The sequence below is a fragment of the Telopea speciosissima genome, chromosome 8 (genome assembly GCF_018873765.1).
Source record: "Telopea speciosissima isolate NSW1024214 ecotype Mountain lineage chromosome 8, Tspe_v1, whole genome shotgun sequence".
NCBI classification, from domain to species: Eukaryota; Viridiplantae; Streptophyta; class Magnoliopsida; order Proteales; family Proteaceae; genus Telopea; species Telopea speciosissima.
The window spans coordinates 19,529,261-19,546,265 of record NC_057923.1 but is presented as its reverse complement, the minus strand read 5'-3'; the positions used below and the strand labels follow the sequence as shown (position 1 = coordinate 19,546,265).

Here is a 17,005-nt window from a genome sequence, read left to right as displayed (position 1 = left end):
TCAACGACGGATGCTAGAGCTGAAGAGCTTGTCCAGGGTGGAGCTCTGCCATGCTTTGAAGGTAGAGGGTTTCTCTCATCATTCCTAGTTCTTAGTAGGACTACCAAGAGCACATGAGGAAGGAGTAGGCGTCCATATATACCTTATTCGTTTTGTCCTCCTCTATTTCTCTCTTTTGTATGTCCATCTTTGCTTTCATTAATCTTGAATAAAGAAGTTCGACGATTTATTTTTATACCCAATTCACCCCTCTTAGGTTGCCACCTATCCTACGGAGAGGTCATGTATAGCTCAAGAATCAAAGTTGGGCTCCATTCAGTTATATTGCACATCAAGGCTAACTTTCTTTTAACCGCCTTTTTGTTATAGGGAAAAAGATCTCTGTCCAGGAATGTGGCCTACGCCAGCACTCTCATGAGTCTATCTCGGGGATAGAGGTATCTTTTCACATGGAGAGGAGAGAGATAGACTAATGGGAGTGCTGGCGTAGGCCACACTCCCGGACAGAAAACTGCTTCCTTTTGTTATATTAATGTTTTGAGCCCTTAAAATTAGGGTATCAACTAAACTCTCAAGTGACAGATATTAATTAAGCATTTTTCTGCTTTTATATGTTGACTTTAGCTTAGGCATCTCCACGGTATTCCAACCACCACCCCATACTCTATTCTTGCAGATTTCGTGTAAGGCAGAATAACCACATTCCATTCCTTGGCTCCATGAACTTGTTGTTCAGGAAGCCTTCGATTGTACATTTTTTTCTCTCGAATGATATCTTCTTACTAGGAAAAAAAATGTGATGCACGATTCCTTTTGGTTTAGGGGTATAAAGGGATTTCCCACCCTTCATCTTTTATATTATTTTTCATAATTAATAAAATCACAGAGCCTCAAAGTACTAATTAAATAAAATAAAAAAAAATAAAAAAAAACACAAGGTATAAAAAATGTTTCCAAGATTGGTTTATCTAAAAACCATATTATTATAGCTTCATATAATAATTTATAGTATACAAAGTTCAGACTAAAAGCATCAGCAACAGAAATAATAACTCCTTGGAATTAATACATTTTCTTCCACTTCAACTTATTTATTTTTTAATAACTAGAACCCACATGGTGAACTTCTACTACTACTACTAATTTTGATGCGATGGAAGTATGGATAATTTACTGTGCAAAGAGTATATCCATCTTATCGTACAGCTGGTATGGCCTTGAAGTCTCCACCTTATCAACTGTTTTACCACCTTTCATGAACAAGAGTGTTGGAGCCGAATTCACATTGTACTCTTTGGCAGTTAACTGTGGTGATAGAGTTTTGCATAATCAGTGATGACAAAAAAAAATTTGGACAGGAGAGGGATGAAAAGAAGGGATTAGAAATAATGGTCTGTGGTATCGGTATCAGATCGTTCGATATGATTGATACTGCATGATTTTGAAGGTGATCACCGATATCTGTCTGATACCGTATTAGTGAAATGGTACGGATAAAGGGTAAAATAATATTAAAAAAATGAGAAAATTACAAAAAAGCCCCTTGTAGTTTAAAAAAATTACATTCATCTCCCCTCTAAAGGGAATAGGCATAAACTATAGGGTTTTTTTTTGTAATTTTGTTTTTGTTTTATGAAAAACCAAGAGTAAACTTGTCCAATGTAGTCGATCAATGCCAATACTATATATATCGGTATCATATCGATTTTCAAGGTGATTGATACCCGATACGATACTGTGCACTAAAACCATGAGATTGAAGATAAATTCATTCACACACCTCAAATTGGCGTAAGTCCAACTGGACAACATTGACATGTGGATATTCTCTAGCCAAATCTCGAACTATTGGGGCAATCTTGTGGGCTTGCCCACTCCATGGGGCAGTGAAGAAGGCCAACACCTGCAGAAAAGGTAACACTGATAAAGATGTATTTAAAGTTTGATCAAAATAAAAAGGAAAAATTACATCTCCCTCCTCTATACTTTGACTTAATTACACATTTCTCTCCTTAGTTTCCCACCTTACATACCCCTCCCCTCTATTTTTAAAAAAATTAGTATTACAATCATGTCGTTAGCGTCCGTCTGTTAAGTGCTGGTATGGCGTAGTAAAATTTTTTATAATCCCCAAACTAACCCTGGATCCTTGTGAGATGACCCATTGACCCATTTACCCTTTTGATTTAATCCCCAAACTAACCTGGGTTCATATTAATAGACCCTTTTACCCTTCTTCTTCTGCTTCTTCCTCCTCCTGCTCCAACCCCTTCTCCTGCAAACTCCGGCAAGAACAAAAATGGAGTTCCTCCATCTCTTCCTCTCCGCTTCACTAAACCCTAACCGTAGGTAACCCTTTTACCCTCCTTCTTCCTCCTCCTCCTACAACCCCTTTTCTTGCAACCCCCTAACCTAAAATCGCCGACGATCAGAAGGTACTCACTCTCTGCCCTTTGCAACTCCCCACCCCCGCCACTTATCCTTGTCCCTCCCTCACGGCCTCACCCCCACCTCTGTTGTTGTTCATTTAATGCCAGAGCTAGCCAAAAAATAACCCATGAAAGAACCCATCCAAGACCCCTGTTGCGCATATGAAAGACTAAGACAAGGGGTTTCTTCTGTTTTTTAAACAAATATCATCATTGATAAGAGAGGAGTTCTCGTCTTCTTCAAGCTTTGTTCAGTCAAACACCCGTAACGCATCTGAAACAGCCTTATTTTTTATTTTTAGTTCCTGAATTTGCAGGTCACCATGGACCCGCAAGGTCAGGTGGGATGCGAGCACAGAATTTCAGGGAGGTGGATTGGCAAGTATGGGTTCAGGGAGAGGAGCTGTTTCGGTGAAGTGCGCTGCCGATACCCTTTGGGTTTTCAGGAATCAGCAGCGCAGTAAGGGGGGTTTCAAGGAGATGTTTTAGGTGGGCTTTGAAGCTAGTGATGGGGTCTCAGAAATCGACAGTGCAATAATGGGGTTTTGAAGGAGGTGTTCCAAGTAGGTGTTTCAGGTAGGGGTTTAAGCTAGTAATAAGCGTTTGAGGAAGGGGTTTCAGGTGAGGGGTTTTTATAGATGGTTTTCTGTAGCAGTTCGGTAACTTAGAATTTCTTCCCATCTGGTCTTGAATCAAGCCTCTTGATACAATTGGCTCAACTATGCATCTGTGAATTTCTGAAATGTATTTTTGTTCTCAAGAGAAATAGGCCAAAAAAACAGGGTACCACCAGACTGAGATGGAGATTTCTTATTGCCAAAAGACCACAGCCCAGATGGGCTCCAAAACTGGATCGAAGTAGGTGTCCTTGGAGGGCAATAATCACACAAAGTATGAAGAAAAAACTGCTGGACAGATAATTGTTAATTTCAGAAATCAATCTGAAACCAAGGAATGAGCTTGATCTATAGAAGATGTTTCCGGTTTCTGGGGCAAGCTCTCATGAAATCATCTTTTGGGATCCTTAAATATGAGCTTTCTGTTTGGCCATTAATTGGTTAATATCAAATTTGAGTTTCATTGGTAGGTGGCTAGACCCTCGTGACGATGGTGGTGCTGCTGGCGGTGGAGGAGGAAGAGGAAGCGGCGGCAGTAATGGTGGTGGTGATGCTGCTGCTGCTGGCGGTGGAGGAGGAAAGAAAGAGGTGTTTTAGATTGAAGATAATGAAAAGGGTAGAATTGGAAATGTAGTTTTAATTTGTTAGTAAAAGGTAATATTGTCTTTTCAAATCATTAACTAACAGCACCCTAACACCGTCAGCCATAAGGGATCAAAATATAAGGTGGGAAAATCAAAAGGAGGAATGTGTAATTAGAACAAAGTACAGAGGAGATTATTGTACTAACTATGGTTGCGACGATAAATAATAATAATATGTTGTCCTTATTATCATCTAATAAATTATTAATAATATTATTTAAAAATAAAATTAATTTTTCAACTTACGAATGAAAAGTTCTAAGGTCATAATAGTATCAAAGCGATTACCTTTTTAAAGAAAAAAAAAAGTTAAATTTAATAAGAATTCATGTAAACTAGGGCAAAGTGGGGAATAAAATGGATAATTAACCCACAACTTCTTGCAATTATTCTATGTTTGGTTCTCCAAAAATATAGACTTCATACAATAGAAAATACCAGAGAAAAAATGAACCCATGAGTCATTAATTTGCATTAGAAAATATACTTGTTCTTGTATTTTCCAATGAAAAATTGTATATCTGTAAAGAATCAAATGTAATCTTGATTATATTTGAAGTTCCACTTAGACTTGAGAATCAATCCAAATGGAAAGCAAATGTGGAGGGAGGAAAAAAATCCTCTGCAGATCCTGCGGTGCACTGTAGTTCAGGCTTGAGAGCTCGACACGTGGAAGATACTTCATCCAACTGTGCGAGCTCGATTGAAAAGAAAAGAAAAAAACTGGGCCCAATCGAGCTTGCACAGTTGGATGAAGCATCTTCCACGTGTCGAGCTCTCAAGCTCGAATTGCAGTGCACCGCAAGGTTGGTGCTCTGTAGAGGATTTTAATTCGTGGAGAGATGGGGGTTTGGAAAGAAAAAAAACACACATGCAAAGCATCCTTAAGATTAATAGGGCAAAAGATCACCACACAAAACATCACTGTAGACTCCGTTTCTAGCACTATTATAGTGTTCAAATTTTCAAAATTATTACCTAAGTATACAAATAACCAAATATTTCTTTCAAACATGAAAAATAATTAAATTTTCATTCTTAAACATTCAAGTAATCAAATATCCATCCATAACCCCCATACAAATAAAAAAAAATCAAAATATTTAGAAGAAAATCTCAATTACTAAATATTACCAATAAATTCAAAATTTCCAAAAACCACAATATGCACACCAAATATAGAATTGGCCAAATGTTCTGTGTCGAGGGTGCAAGATACGCCCAAACACATGGAGGATGGGTGAAATGACCACCCCGCCTCCTTGAATGACCGAAATGATCTTTCCATGTGTCTGGGCATAGTCTACGCTCCCAGATAGAGAACAATCGCCCTATAGAATTATGTGCAAGCTTAAACAGGTCTTGGTGGTTCCAATTCTAGTCGGTTCTAAGCTGGCCTTTTGGTTTTGGAACCGTTGAGACCCATTCATGAATCGATTCCAAAATTCTTAAGAGGGTCGGTTCCGGTCCGATTCTGGTTTACAGTGTTAGTCCTAAATTGACAACACCCTTAGCTAGTTAACTTTGCCCTACTAGATGCTCTGGATAAGGCAAGATAGTAGGAATCAGAAAATAAATGTTGCAGCTTTTGTGAAATCTTTTGTGGTGGTGAACAATTAGTAAACAAGGGTTTTAAGGAATTTGAGTATTGGAGAACATAAAATAACTTAGGGCTGATGTTCTCTCTACCTAGACAAATGGGGTGGGTATTTCTATCATTCAAGGGGTTGGGCGATTATTCCCCCCCCCCCCTAATTTGTCTGGGTGCAGCCTGTGCCCCGACACACAGAACATTTGGCCAATAACTTAATATAATTAAGTTACAGCCTTTTGACACTTCCCCCCCCCCCCCCCTATAAAACAAAAAAGGAGACCACAATAGAGAGCAAAGAGAAGAGAGGATACCTTCTCTTTTGGTTTATACTGGTTCCAATCGTCAATGTTGGAACAGACGATCACCTTACCAGCCATTTTACTCTTCTCTTCTATCAACAAGTTTAAACAATTACAAACACCAAATGCACTATGAACACAAACTGGTAGATGATAATATATATATAATATGTAAAAGGGAGAATGTTCTCTGTGTCGCAGTGCAGGCTGCGCCCAGATAGATGGGTCTGTCACTTTGGGGGGCAGGGTGGTCATTGCACCCACCCTCATGTGCCTGGGCGCAACCTGCGCTGTGGCACAGAGAACAGCGCCCCTATGTAAAATTATTCTCTTCTGAACTCATCTTTGGAAGAGCATCTGGACTGTATCAATTCATGACCCGACCCAAGAAACTTTCTTCTTCCATATTTTTGGGCAAGATGAGCCAATCCAACATGGTTTAAATTTGAGTTCCGGATCCATGGAGGACCCAAACCCAGTTGATCCATTGCCATCCTAAGCATCTCTCTTTCTTATCTCCTCCCAACTTTACTTTAAAGAAAAGGAAAAGCAGATACCAAAATAAACAATTTCAAATGCACTTCTCTATCGTATCTATTCTTTAAAGAAAGGATGAAAAGCAGATACCAAAACAATTATATATGAACCACTACTTTTGGTGGTTTTGCCATTTCGCTCTTGGTTCGGATTCCTATCACATTGAACGGCTTAATTTGAACCACATAATTGGAGTAGCAACCCCAAAAGAGGGCAAAAAATTAAGAAGAAAGTAAATGAAAAAAATGAAAGGAACACCACTCCTATTAGTCCAATTCAGGAAAAAAAGGCTAGCAATAGTCAAAAGAGGAGTTTAAAGTTTCATAAAATTAGTAGCAGCCATTTTATATATATAAAGTATGTATCCCTGGATTTGTAAGGATTAATTTTATATTGGAAAACTACAGGACCCTAGCTTGGATGACTTTATATACCATTTAGACATCTCCATCTAATAGCTTAAGCTTTTGAGTTGAAAATTAATGAGTTGATTCAAAACGCAACGGAAAATTAAAATTTTATATTTCTAATCTTATTAGAACTACGAATCAAGCCTCATGTGTCACTACAAGAAAAAGGATTATGTGCCATGTTTTTAGCGCTCTTTGATAATGGAGAATATGGTTGCTTCTCTTCTTGCTTCGCCAGTAAAAATTCATGGTAAAAAAATAAGGTCTTAACGACAGATATAAACTTTTGTCGTACATATACTGTGAAACGACGAGTATAATAATTATGTCGCCATCGATTTTATTTACTTTTTTGCTACGTTATTAATAATCAGTTGTAATAGACTTATATTTCATGAAAGTATTAAATTATCATTGTAATAATTCCATTAATCATGATGGTATTTTATATTGCATTGTGCAATATAATTCTAATATGATGGAATGATACTTATGTCGTATATATTCCTTTGCAAAGATCTTATATGTTGGTTTATTTAATTTCATCATATCTACATATATACACAAATATTGTAATTCCGTAGTGTGTAGTTAAGTGTTTGCGACAGAAATAAATTTCCATCACTTATGGTGATATTTATGTTTTTTTTTTTGTTTTTTTTTTTGGGGTAACTATGGTGATATTTATGTGAATATGCTCAAAACTCATGTTATGTATATTATAGTTTATTTACGATGGTACTCTATTTCCATTATATATGTATTTTTTACATAAGTTATATGTACTTCATCGGAGAGGGTTTCTAACAAAGGCAGTGTAAGAAGGCAATCTGCACACTACAACCAATGAGAGGTTGGAAAATGGTATCATCAATATGGGGCTCATATGGTCAAAATGGGAGAGAAAAATGTCAGTGTGGGTCCACTGCTTATTATGTGAGGAGAGTATAAATCCTAAATCCAAGTTTTGGCTTGATGGCGACATTGTTTGCTCATTAATATTTCATATGTATTACTTTCGTACGGTCACAAAAACTATTGAATTCCACAAGTTCCACCTTGACCCTCAAATCTTCTCCGAATGATCCCAAATTTTTCATACCAGTTTGTTTCATCATTGTAAAACACATCCTAAAGTTTTGATGCAAATATGGTTAATTTGATTAAACCAACTTATCATCCAAATTTACTCCTATGCAGACCTCTAACTTTGGGCACACTTTTGAACATGCAATAGGTCAAATCTCAACGTAATTTTTGCATCATTGTTTAGTTCATCTCCATACCTTTAATACGACACCTATATCGATCGAGAAATTTGGACTTACGTATAAGGAGACATGCTTCCTGAAAGTTTGGCATTCAGGACGATGCAAATGGAAGAAAGTATTTAAGATTGTAAATTCTCTGCTTTCGTTATTTATTTAATACAGCTCCTATTCTCCCAAATAAAAATAAAAAAAGTTTGGCATTCAAAATAGACCCAAGACATTTTTGGCCAACTAGAGAGTGCCATGTGGCACAACCCTGCGACACCTCAAGGCCTACCTTTGCGGTGCCGCAAACCTCATCTGGAGGGCCTATAAATAGGTAGTCACCCACCCTCATTTTGCAGGCTCATGCCCCGTAGCATCTACTACCCACATGGGAACAGGTGGGGACAGATCTGAATCCTCCTTGGGGGTGTGGGATCCACGCCCCATGGAGGGGTCAGATTTGTCCCCATGTGGGTAGCTGATCCGGATTCTTTATAAGGACTTTCTCTCTATCCCTATTTTGACACAGCCAAACCCCTGCCAAAATTCCTACCGTCAAAGAGAGAATACATATAGTGAATATTGTGTGCCCTGAAGGGCTAGGAGGAAATTTAGCAAGGTTCCTCTTTTATTTCTTTACACCCCTCAAGACAGAGTATCTGAGATTCTTCTGGACTTTAGATAGTGTTGGTAGGTACTAGTGCAGCCCAAAAACTGCTAATTTGGCCTCCATACATCTAAGTTGGACACTTTTCCTAGTTATAAGCAAAAGGGTTAGTAACTCGGCTTCAAGTGCAATTGGAACACAAAAAGATCCTGTCAATCTGGGCAACATGCAGCCGTGTGTAGCGCCTGAGATGAGGCGGGCGCATTGACTGCCTTACCTTTGCTCGGGCAAGGTATTGGGCAGGGGGTAAGGCGGTAAATGCGCACCGCCTCATCTCAGATGCTACTCAACGCTCTACATTTTTTTTCTTTCTTTTCATCGCATTTCCTGACACTTGACGGGGTTGTAGGTCAATGACTATATTTCTATAGAGTGTATGCGTTTTGCTTTTGCTTTGTTGTACAGTGACGGATGCTTTGTGTTTCATTGCAATCCCTAGCATCTGACAGAGTTGCAGATCGATGGCAAAATTTTTGTAGAGTGAGTGTGTTGTGTTTTTTTATGTATTAACGATCCAATTTGATTGGCTGAGGTGTTGGCGTTACGTTATCCCGTGATTCCATCGATCGTTGCATTCCAATGATATTTCTATTTTTATTTATAGATCAGCCAATCTAACACCCCTTTGCGCCCCCCCAAAAAAAATGCAGTTATGATGCCCATTTTTTTTGGAAATCCTAACACAAACCATTCCCCCTTTTAAGTGCTTTCAAAACCCTAAATGGGATTATTTTGAACATATAACTTGTGAATACTCTTCAGATTTACAAATATGTCAACATTTATAGTGAGTTCAAGGTCTAGAAAGACTGGCCTCGGCCAGACAGAATAGGTGCCTAACCCTTTTCAATGTCAATAACCTTAAACTTAGCCAACCTCTAGGTTGATGAATGCCCATCCATTTGGAGTTCATTTTTTCCCCAATAAGGGGGAGACATTTAATGGGTCCTAGGTCTTCATTTAGGTGGTGACTCCCAAAGGAAACCCTTTGCCCTCTCCTCCTCATAGAAAAATTGAATAAAGGCACCCCCGGTGTAATACCCCTAATGCACCTATATGGCAACTCCACTGGGGACTATATTTCTTGTTCTTTGGGCTTTCCATTGTTTGGTTTTGGGATTTACTTCTTTCTTTGGTGGATGGTGATAAGATGTGACAATTTTTTCCATGTTTTAGATTGTAATCTTAGGTTTGACTTTAAATTAAGAGGAGGTTTTCAAGTATAATTGATCGCATGAAATGGAAAGGATTACAAATTTGTCAAATAAGGGGGATTTTTTTATCATTTCGACGACCCGGGGGATAAGGCCGTACACAGTGCATAATACTGTGCATGAAGAATTTGGATCCTCTACTACCAGGTAGCCGGGCAGCCCGGCAGGACCGTGCGGCCCAGACACGGTGTTGTGCACAATGTCTGCCTTACCCCTGCCCAAATGCCTTGCTCAAATGAGGGTAAGGCATTCATAGCCGACAGTAGAGGATCTGAATACCTTTTGTCTTAAATTATTTTAAGAGAACAAAGAAATCTGTTTCTTCATGCTAGACACATGGGTGGCGAAATGATCATATCCCACCTTCATATTAGATACTTGAGCGTGTGTTCCCATTGGTTCTTGTGCTGATGCAGAGGTCACACGACCAAATAGCTTTCTCTCTCCCTTATTTTAAATTGTTCATTGAATTTTGATACATTGTGAAAATTAAGATAATAATAAAAAATAAAAAAGGAAAAGATGCAAAAGGAGCTCTGTCCGTCCTTTGCAATAAAATCCTTTTCAACCAAAAAATAGTAGATTGTTTAATTCTTTTTGTACATAATATATCTAGCTTCTTGTGTTGCTTGTTGCAAATATATTTTTGACTCATGATTGTTAATCTTTGTTTTCATCACATACACTTCCTACATAGCACGAACACAACATGGTTACCTATATCCTATGAAGTCGACTATAAAGTTGTTCTTACCTGCAACCACCTTGATTTACCTGTCGGTTAGGACATAGGAGCCCATTTTTGGTCTCGACTAAGCTAACCAAAGTTTGGTATGATCAACCTTGCTTGTGTATGCCTTTTGTAGAGGCTGAATTTTGTCAATCACCCCCTAATAATGATGACAACAAGACGACCACAATCTCGATATGTCTCTCTCTCTCAAGGAAGGCTTTGGATATGGAAAAATGAACAAAATCACCTCACATGCTTTTTTCAACAAAATGATCTATGAAACCGGTTTGACAACGAGATTTAAGTGTTTTCATCATCCAAAAAGCAAACATTAGCTAGCCATGGTTCAAGAACGATGCAAATCAGCCAAAATGTCCTCCCATTGTCAAGCAGGCAGCGCTGCTTGTTGCGCTTTTTCACTATGTATTTGGCAAAATGTGTGCTTGTGTCTTACATCATTGGATAGTGCTCGGTATGTGCTTTCCAACGATATATCGAACGTCAAAATTGAATAAAATGATAAAAAAATTATGATCATTTGAACATGATTCCAATTTGATCAAAATATGGAGGCACATGTAGACCCCACTTGTTCCCATTTTTAACAAAGTTTTCCACCGGCCAAATCCATCCCTTTATTTTATATCATTGGATAGTTCTTGGATAGACCTTTCCTATGATATATCACATGTCAAAAATTCAACTTAGGATCAAAAGTTATGGTCGTCGGAAGATCAACTTGCGATCTCATGCTGGTATCGCGGCTCCACAGAACCCACAACGGATCCGCGAGTCCCAACTATGGATCCGCAGATCGGAAATTTGATTTCTGTGGAGCCCATGTTTTTACCATTTTTCCCCTTTTCCCCTTGAACCTACATCGGAGAGTCTCGAACACTTGATTGATGTCGAATTTTCCCTCAAGAATCTGAATTTGGGGTGAAGGATCTGAATATTAAGGAAAGTTTCCCTTGGGCTCCCCCCCTCCCCAGCTTTGAGACTTCCCAAGAGAGAGTTAGCCTCCCCTTAGAACCAGGAGAACAATAAGTCCCGAGAGTTCGTGCTTGGAACGAAGAGGCCCTCCCCTCTCGACCCATTCCAAGGTCAAAGGCAAGTATGATTTTCTTTCCTTGTTTTTTAATAGTGTAGTATAATGTAGCGTACTATAGCATAGTATAATGTATTGTAGTATAATACTATAGTATAACACAGTGTAGAGTAATGTAGTATAATGTTATATAGTGTAAGGTACTATAGCATTAGATAAGCAAGTTAAGATATTAAATTAGTTTAAACATTAATTAATTAATATTAGATAAGCATGATTAGGGTTAATTGTTTAGCTTAACAGTAGTTGGTTAATTAGAAATGCATGTTTAGGTTAAAGTAGCTTAACATTAGTTAATTAGTGTGTTAGAAAAAGCATGATTAGGGTCGTACTTTAATTAGCATGTGTTAATTAGATATGCAGAATTAGAATAATTGTTAATGCAAGCATAAATAAGGTTTAACACATATTGCAACCGTAGTTAGCCGAAGATAGCATACATGTAGGTTTAGGATACTCGTAACTTGGGAGAATGTTCAAACTTTAGTATCTAATAGAAAGACTATTTTTAACGGGCAGAATACATGCTTAACACCTTTCCTATATCTGTAACCTTACCTTACCCTTATCCTGAATCTCTTACCAGACCATTGCAATTGGAATCATTGGAAGACAATCTTACCCAACATTTTTTAATATACCCACAAATACTTAAAGCCAAATTGGACTCATTGTATCCCACACTCTTTTTTCTACCGGTCAGTGAACATGGTAAGTGACCTTACTCTAAACTCTACATGGAATTCCTCTTTACTTGCCAATTTGTTCCCATCTTGGTTTTCTTCTGAAATTTCAAGACTGTGTATTTCAGACTCTGAGGATCAATGGAAATGCTCCTTGACCAAAACTGGGACTTTCTCCACTCGACAGGCTGCCTCTTACCTACAATCCAATTTTCAAAATAACCAGCTTCTATCCACTTGGTGGCATTTTTTCTAGAAACTTAAACTACATCCGAAATTTAAATTGTTCTTTTGGCGTGTCTTACTTGCAGGTTTACCTGTCAAGGATACTATCTCACACTGGCTGCCGCTCGAGCCTACTTGTTTTCTCTGTGGTGCTCGTGCTGAAACCCAATGACATCTTTTTATATCTTGTGAATGGACTAAGCATGTCTGGGCATCTGGGCCCCTCGGCCTAAGGACTAAGCACCTTAGCAGCCCCGATATTGCACATCTTTGTGCCTCCTTTCTGGCTTCCAAAGCCCTAGATTTGAACTCTGCAACTTGATTTTTTTCTATCTTTATTTTAACTTGTTATTTTGTGTGAAATGTAAGAAACAACGTTTCCCGAGGGCTGGCTCCGACCAACCCATATTTGGTCCTATATAATGTTAATCATTGGATGCGTTATTTACACAATAACCCCCCCCCCCCCCACAATGAACCTACTTACGTCCCCCCCCCCCCCTCAAGATTTAACTTGTATCACCATGCATAACCAACTGCCTAATAACAACATACAATTCCCTATTCTGTGCTGCGCAGTCCTTTCTGACCAGTCAAAGGGCCTAACCGGATGGGGGTATTGCTTTTTGTTAGAGGGCGATAGTGTTTTAGTGTCTGCAGGAATTTTGCGTTCATCCGACCAAAAGGAGGCTAAGCTAACAGAACTCTTGCAGGGATGGAAACACGCACTCAAGAATGGACTCAACCCAACAGAGATGGATTACTAACTATAGCCTAAGTGGTTTTTTGCGTCTTGATTCCCACCTACCTGTACCTTGGACAATGATCTCACCTTTTGTAGAATTAGCAGAACTTATTGCTAATTTCACTATCACCCCAATCTCCCTACAACATAACCAATGGACTGCTGCCCTCCACTCCTATATTTTGGCTACCATCAGGACTAATTCCCAATCGACGTGCTTCTTGTACGATGTACATATTTTTCTCACTTTTTAATAGAATATATCTTTTTCTCATAAAAAAAAAAAAAAAAATTAGGAGATTTACCTTACATATGGATTTCCTTATTGAACCCAAGATCAAAATTCAATGCATGTGTGTGCTTATTATTAAAAGGGTAACTAGATTACTTAGAAGATTTCTAACAAAGAGATCTCACTTATACCGTTGTTGCAATTTCTGGGAAGTAAACAAAACTTGTAACACGAAAATTTTCTGAATTTCTTGTGCATTATGAATTGTGATGGGGTGATATATCTACTGTTCTTTAGGTCTTCTGTTGCTTCAGCTTGGACAAAAAGAGATGTTGGTGGAGGAAGGGATCAGGGCTTTGGCTCAGGGCGTTTTTCTAATCCATAATCCCAATTCCCAAAAGATTTCTTAGGTACAACAACAATAACAAAAAACTCAATCTTATCCCAACTTATTGGGGTCGATTACATGGATCCAAACAGAATTAAGTAGGGAAAACTACGGTCTAAACAAGAAAGAAGGAAATAAAGAGATGGGAAAAGAGGAATAGGGAATGAGCTGAGAAATAAAAAATGACACATGAGAAAAATAAAAGTAAAAGAAAAGAGATACAACCCAACAAGTCAGGAGAATCTCAACTACATAGATTTGCAATCCTTGCCCTCCAATAAGCTCTATCTGAGGTCATACTAGGTACAAGACCTAGATTATGCATGTTCTTCCTCACAACTTCTCCTATGATCATTTTATGTCTGCCCCTAACTCTTTTAGCTCCTTCAATTGAAATCAAACCACTCTTCCTTATTGGAGCAACATTAGGCTTTCGATGAATATGACCATACCACCTCAAACTTCTCCTATGACTATGCATGTCTGTTGAGAACCGTAGGATTAGAATAATTTCTCTTTACTCTTAAGGTTTTATTTGTTTTACTATTTTTCCCTATTTGACTAGTTTGCCCTTAGACTGTAATTATCATTATAAATAAAGTGAAACTCTGATTCTGAAGTATGTCCTTCCTCACAATTTCTCCTATGGACACCAAAGCTTTCTCCGGTGATTGTGCTTTACCAGTGACTTCTCCATTGGTCTGGAAGTTTTTTGGAGTTCCCACACCAGCATTGCCGTGGAAGTAAGTATGTACCCATGGTATGGCATGGTAGAAGACTTCTCCTTTTGGCCTGCGAGGTTCGGGTCTGCCAACAACACTACCCACGGGGCTGGGTTGGAGAAGCACAGATAAATGTTCAACAGAATGGAACTAGAACAACCCAAATAAAGCATCTTCATTCAGCTGCAATTCCAATCACTGAAGGCTGAATGCATGTCTTGCTACTTACAGAAAATTTCTTACCCTCAAGTTCCGACAGAAGAAAGAGAAGACTAACTTAAAAAATGTTTTCAATTATATCCATGAAACAGAATAAGAGGAAATGGATCGACACAACCTGGTTTTTGTATCTCCCATGGATGGCACCAGTGGCATCACAGCATCCTCTGTCATTGCAATTGTTAATGAGGAAGATTCTGGGATTTCCTGATCACACTCCTCTTGATTCTTCACTTCCCTTTAGTTATTATTGATTACCCACTTCACCCTCAACGAACTTGATGGTAATACAAACAGGGATCGAGACAGATTTGTAGACTGGTGGCCGCCCTTTGCCCATGATCTGGTTTATCTTTCATGAACGTTCTTTTGGTGGAACTGCTAGAACTGAGTGAACCAGCTCCATCCCCGAGTCACCAGACACTGACGTTGAACAACCACCCACCAACAGAGAACAACAATTTACCATGGCCTGTCTAACTTCTAACAGCAGAAACCTCTTAACTCTTACCAATTAAAATTTCATAGTTTCATTCATGATTTCGAATTGGTCTCCTGGTAATAATAACAAGAAACAAGGGGAAAAAACGGTAACGCAATACTAGCAAAATATGGGAGAAGGGGAGTGGTTTGATATTGCTGTCTTACTGATCGAAGCTCATACATAAGTTTCAGCTAAGATGGGGCCTTCGTCCCTGTTATCTTGCTCATCATCGTAATCCTTATGATCGACATCTTCCTTGATCTTGAGACCCTGTAACTCATCCACACATGCCTTCCCCCCATCAGGTATCTCCGCTCCCAATACTCTGCTGTCACTGTGGCGACCTTCCTCATCACTCAACGAATCAGCCACACCGGCGACGACGACGTCAGCCCCCAATGATTGTGGCAACCCACCGCCTTTCTCATTGCCACAAGGTCCCGGTGGCTCTGCTTCCGGTGATATCCCTACCAGCGTATCCGACAGCTTGCCATCGCTTGGGCCAGGGTCCTGAATACAGCTTTTGGAATCGTCTTCTTCGTCCTCAGCAGTGGTGATGAGGATAGAGGAAGCCCGAGAGCGGATAGAGTTGGCAGCCTTAAGGAATGCTTCTTTGATGGATTCATCGGAGAGAGCGCAGTCCTCCAAACCTGCATCTTCGAGCCTCGGTGGTCGAATCGTCTTCAGCAGCCCTTCATCCCCCGTTGCCTCCATCGTCCTCCTCCTCCTCCTCGTAACCCTAACTTTTACCCTCAAAGAATCTCTTATTTTAGATCCCGAAATCAAAAGGCCCACACTACCCTACAGTGATCTTTTCTCTTCTCTTATCTTAGCCACTATACATTCCGAGCAAGTCGGTAGTAAATTATTCCCACCAGTCCACCACCCATGTATGCGTATGACACATGGGTTTTGAAGTGGACAAAAACCAGAAGCTTCCCGATGGATGGATGAGAGCGGAATAAGAATACTGGAAATTTATCCTCTCAACTGCGGACCTTTATCCGCTGCTGCGCCGGCCATGTGTGCACATGGTCACTGCTGTACCGCATGATGGCACAGCATCACTGTAGTGCACAGCAGCGCGGGTAAAAATTCCTCAACAGCGGACTTGAGAATCAAACTATTCAACCAACACTGGGTAGTACACCACACTTAAAATGAAGAAAATCCAACCACTCTTCGTTTGAATCTTTATCACCTCCAGTTTGCTGACCGGCCCAGTTCCCCAGTTCTTCTAACAAAGGGGGGCTGAAATGACCTCTCTACCCATGCCCAAACACCCTGCTCGGGTGGGGTCCACCATCCCCCTATTAGAGGAACTGGGAACTGGGCCGGTCAGCAAACTGGAGGTGATAATTTTCCCTCTTCGTTTAGGGTTTAGATCCTCTCCAGCGTACATCGACAATTAGGCTGACATTATACACATCGGAATGTGTTCCTGAATTCGCATACCAGTCCAACCGTTGGATTCGTGCTGGAGACCTGGAGAGGCACCCATGCGGGAGATAATCTGGTTCCCTCCCTCCAACCATGTGACAACGTGGGTGTGATTTGAGATCATGATTTGAGGTACGGCCAATGCTGCACGGTTTTGAAGGTGATTGTATGACTGATACAGTATCCATGAAACGATACAAACAAGATGTACAATTGTCGGAAAAAAAAAAAAACTTTTTAAAAAGATAATCAGCGACACCAAACCATGGAAATTGGTTGACATCAATAAATTGTCGACCTGGAAACCTTACCTGTCCATAAACTTTAAAAGCGAAGCCCAAAGAAAGGGGCAACAGATA

The 17,005-nt window shown here is 39.5% G+C and overlaps 2 protein-coding genes across 3 annotated transcripts; both read right to left on the bottom strand.

Moving 5' to 3' along the window:
- Positions 1 to 1,170: 1,170 nt before the first annotated feature.
- Positions 1,171 to 5,726, bottom strand: LOC122672120 (thioredoxin H-type 1-like). The gene is made up of 3 exons (XM_043869617.1): positions 5,596 to 5,726; positions 1,781 to 1,903; positions 1,171 to 1,305 (listed from the first exon to the last, which is right to left on the bottom strand). The coding sequence occupies exons 1-3, from the start codon at positions 5,659 to 5,661 to the stop codon at positions 1,171 to 1,173; spliced, it is 324 nt and encodes a 107-aa protein (XP_043725552.1). The 5' UTR covers positions 5,662 to 5,726.
- A 9,556-nt stretch (positions 5,727 to 15,282) lies between these two features.
- Positions 15,283 to 15,994, bottom strand: LOC122671562. Of its 2 annotated transcripts, none has more exons than XM_043868855.1 (2): positions 15,359 to 15,994; positions 15,283 to 15,325 (listed from the first exon to the last, which is right to left on the bottom strand). In XM_043868855.1, exon 1 carries the CDS (start codon positions 15,918 to 15,920, stop codon positions 15,381 to 15,383), a length of 540 nt encoding a protein of 179 aa, XP_043724790.1. In that variant the 5' UTR covers positions 15,921 to 15,994; the 3' UTR covers positions 15,283 to 15,325; positions 15,359 to 15,380. The 2 variants fall into 2 exon arrangements, with proteins under 2 accessions (XP_043724790.1, XP_043724791.1); XM_043868856.1 differs by lacking the exon at positions 15,283 to 15,325 and having other exon boundaries at positions 15,336 to 15,494; positions 15,543 to 15,994.
- Between the last annotated feature and the right edge of the window lie 1,011 nt (positions 15,995 to 17,005).

Excerpts from the sequence above, each read along its gene's own strand:
- LOC122672120 (XM_043869617.1), bottom strand. The coding sequence starts at position 5,661 with ATGGCTGGTAAGGTGATCGTCTGTTCCAACATTGACGATTGGAACCAG. Across the intron at positions 1,904-5,595 it reads AGTATAAACCAAAAGAGAAG|GTGTTGGCCTTCTTCACTGC; the intron begins GTATCCTCTCTT and ends CCTTTTCTGCAG. Across the intron at positions 1,306-1,780 it reads TGGACTTACGCCAATTTGAG|TTAACTGCCAAAGAGTACAA; the intron begins GTGTGTGAATGA and ends CTATCACCACAG.
- LOC122671562 (XM_043868855.1), bottom strand. The coding sequence starts at position 15,920 with ATGGAGGCAACGGGGGATGAAGGGCTGCTGAAGACGATTCGACCACCG.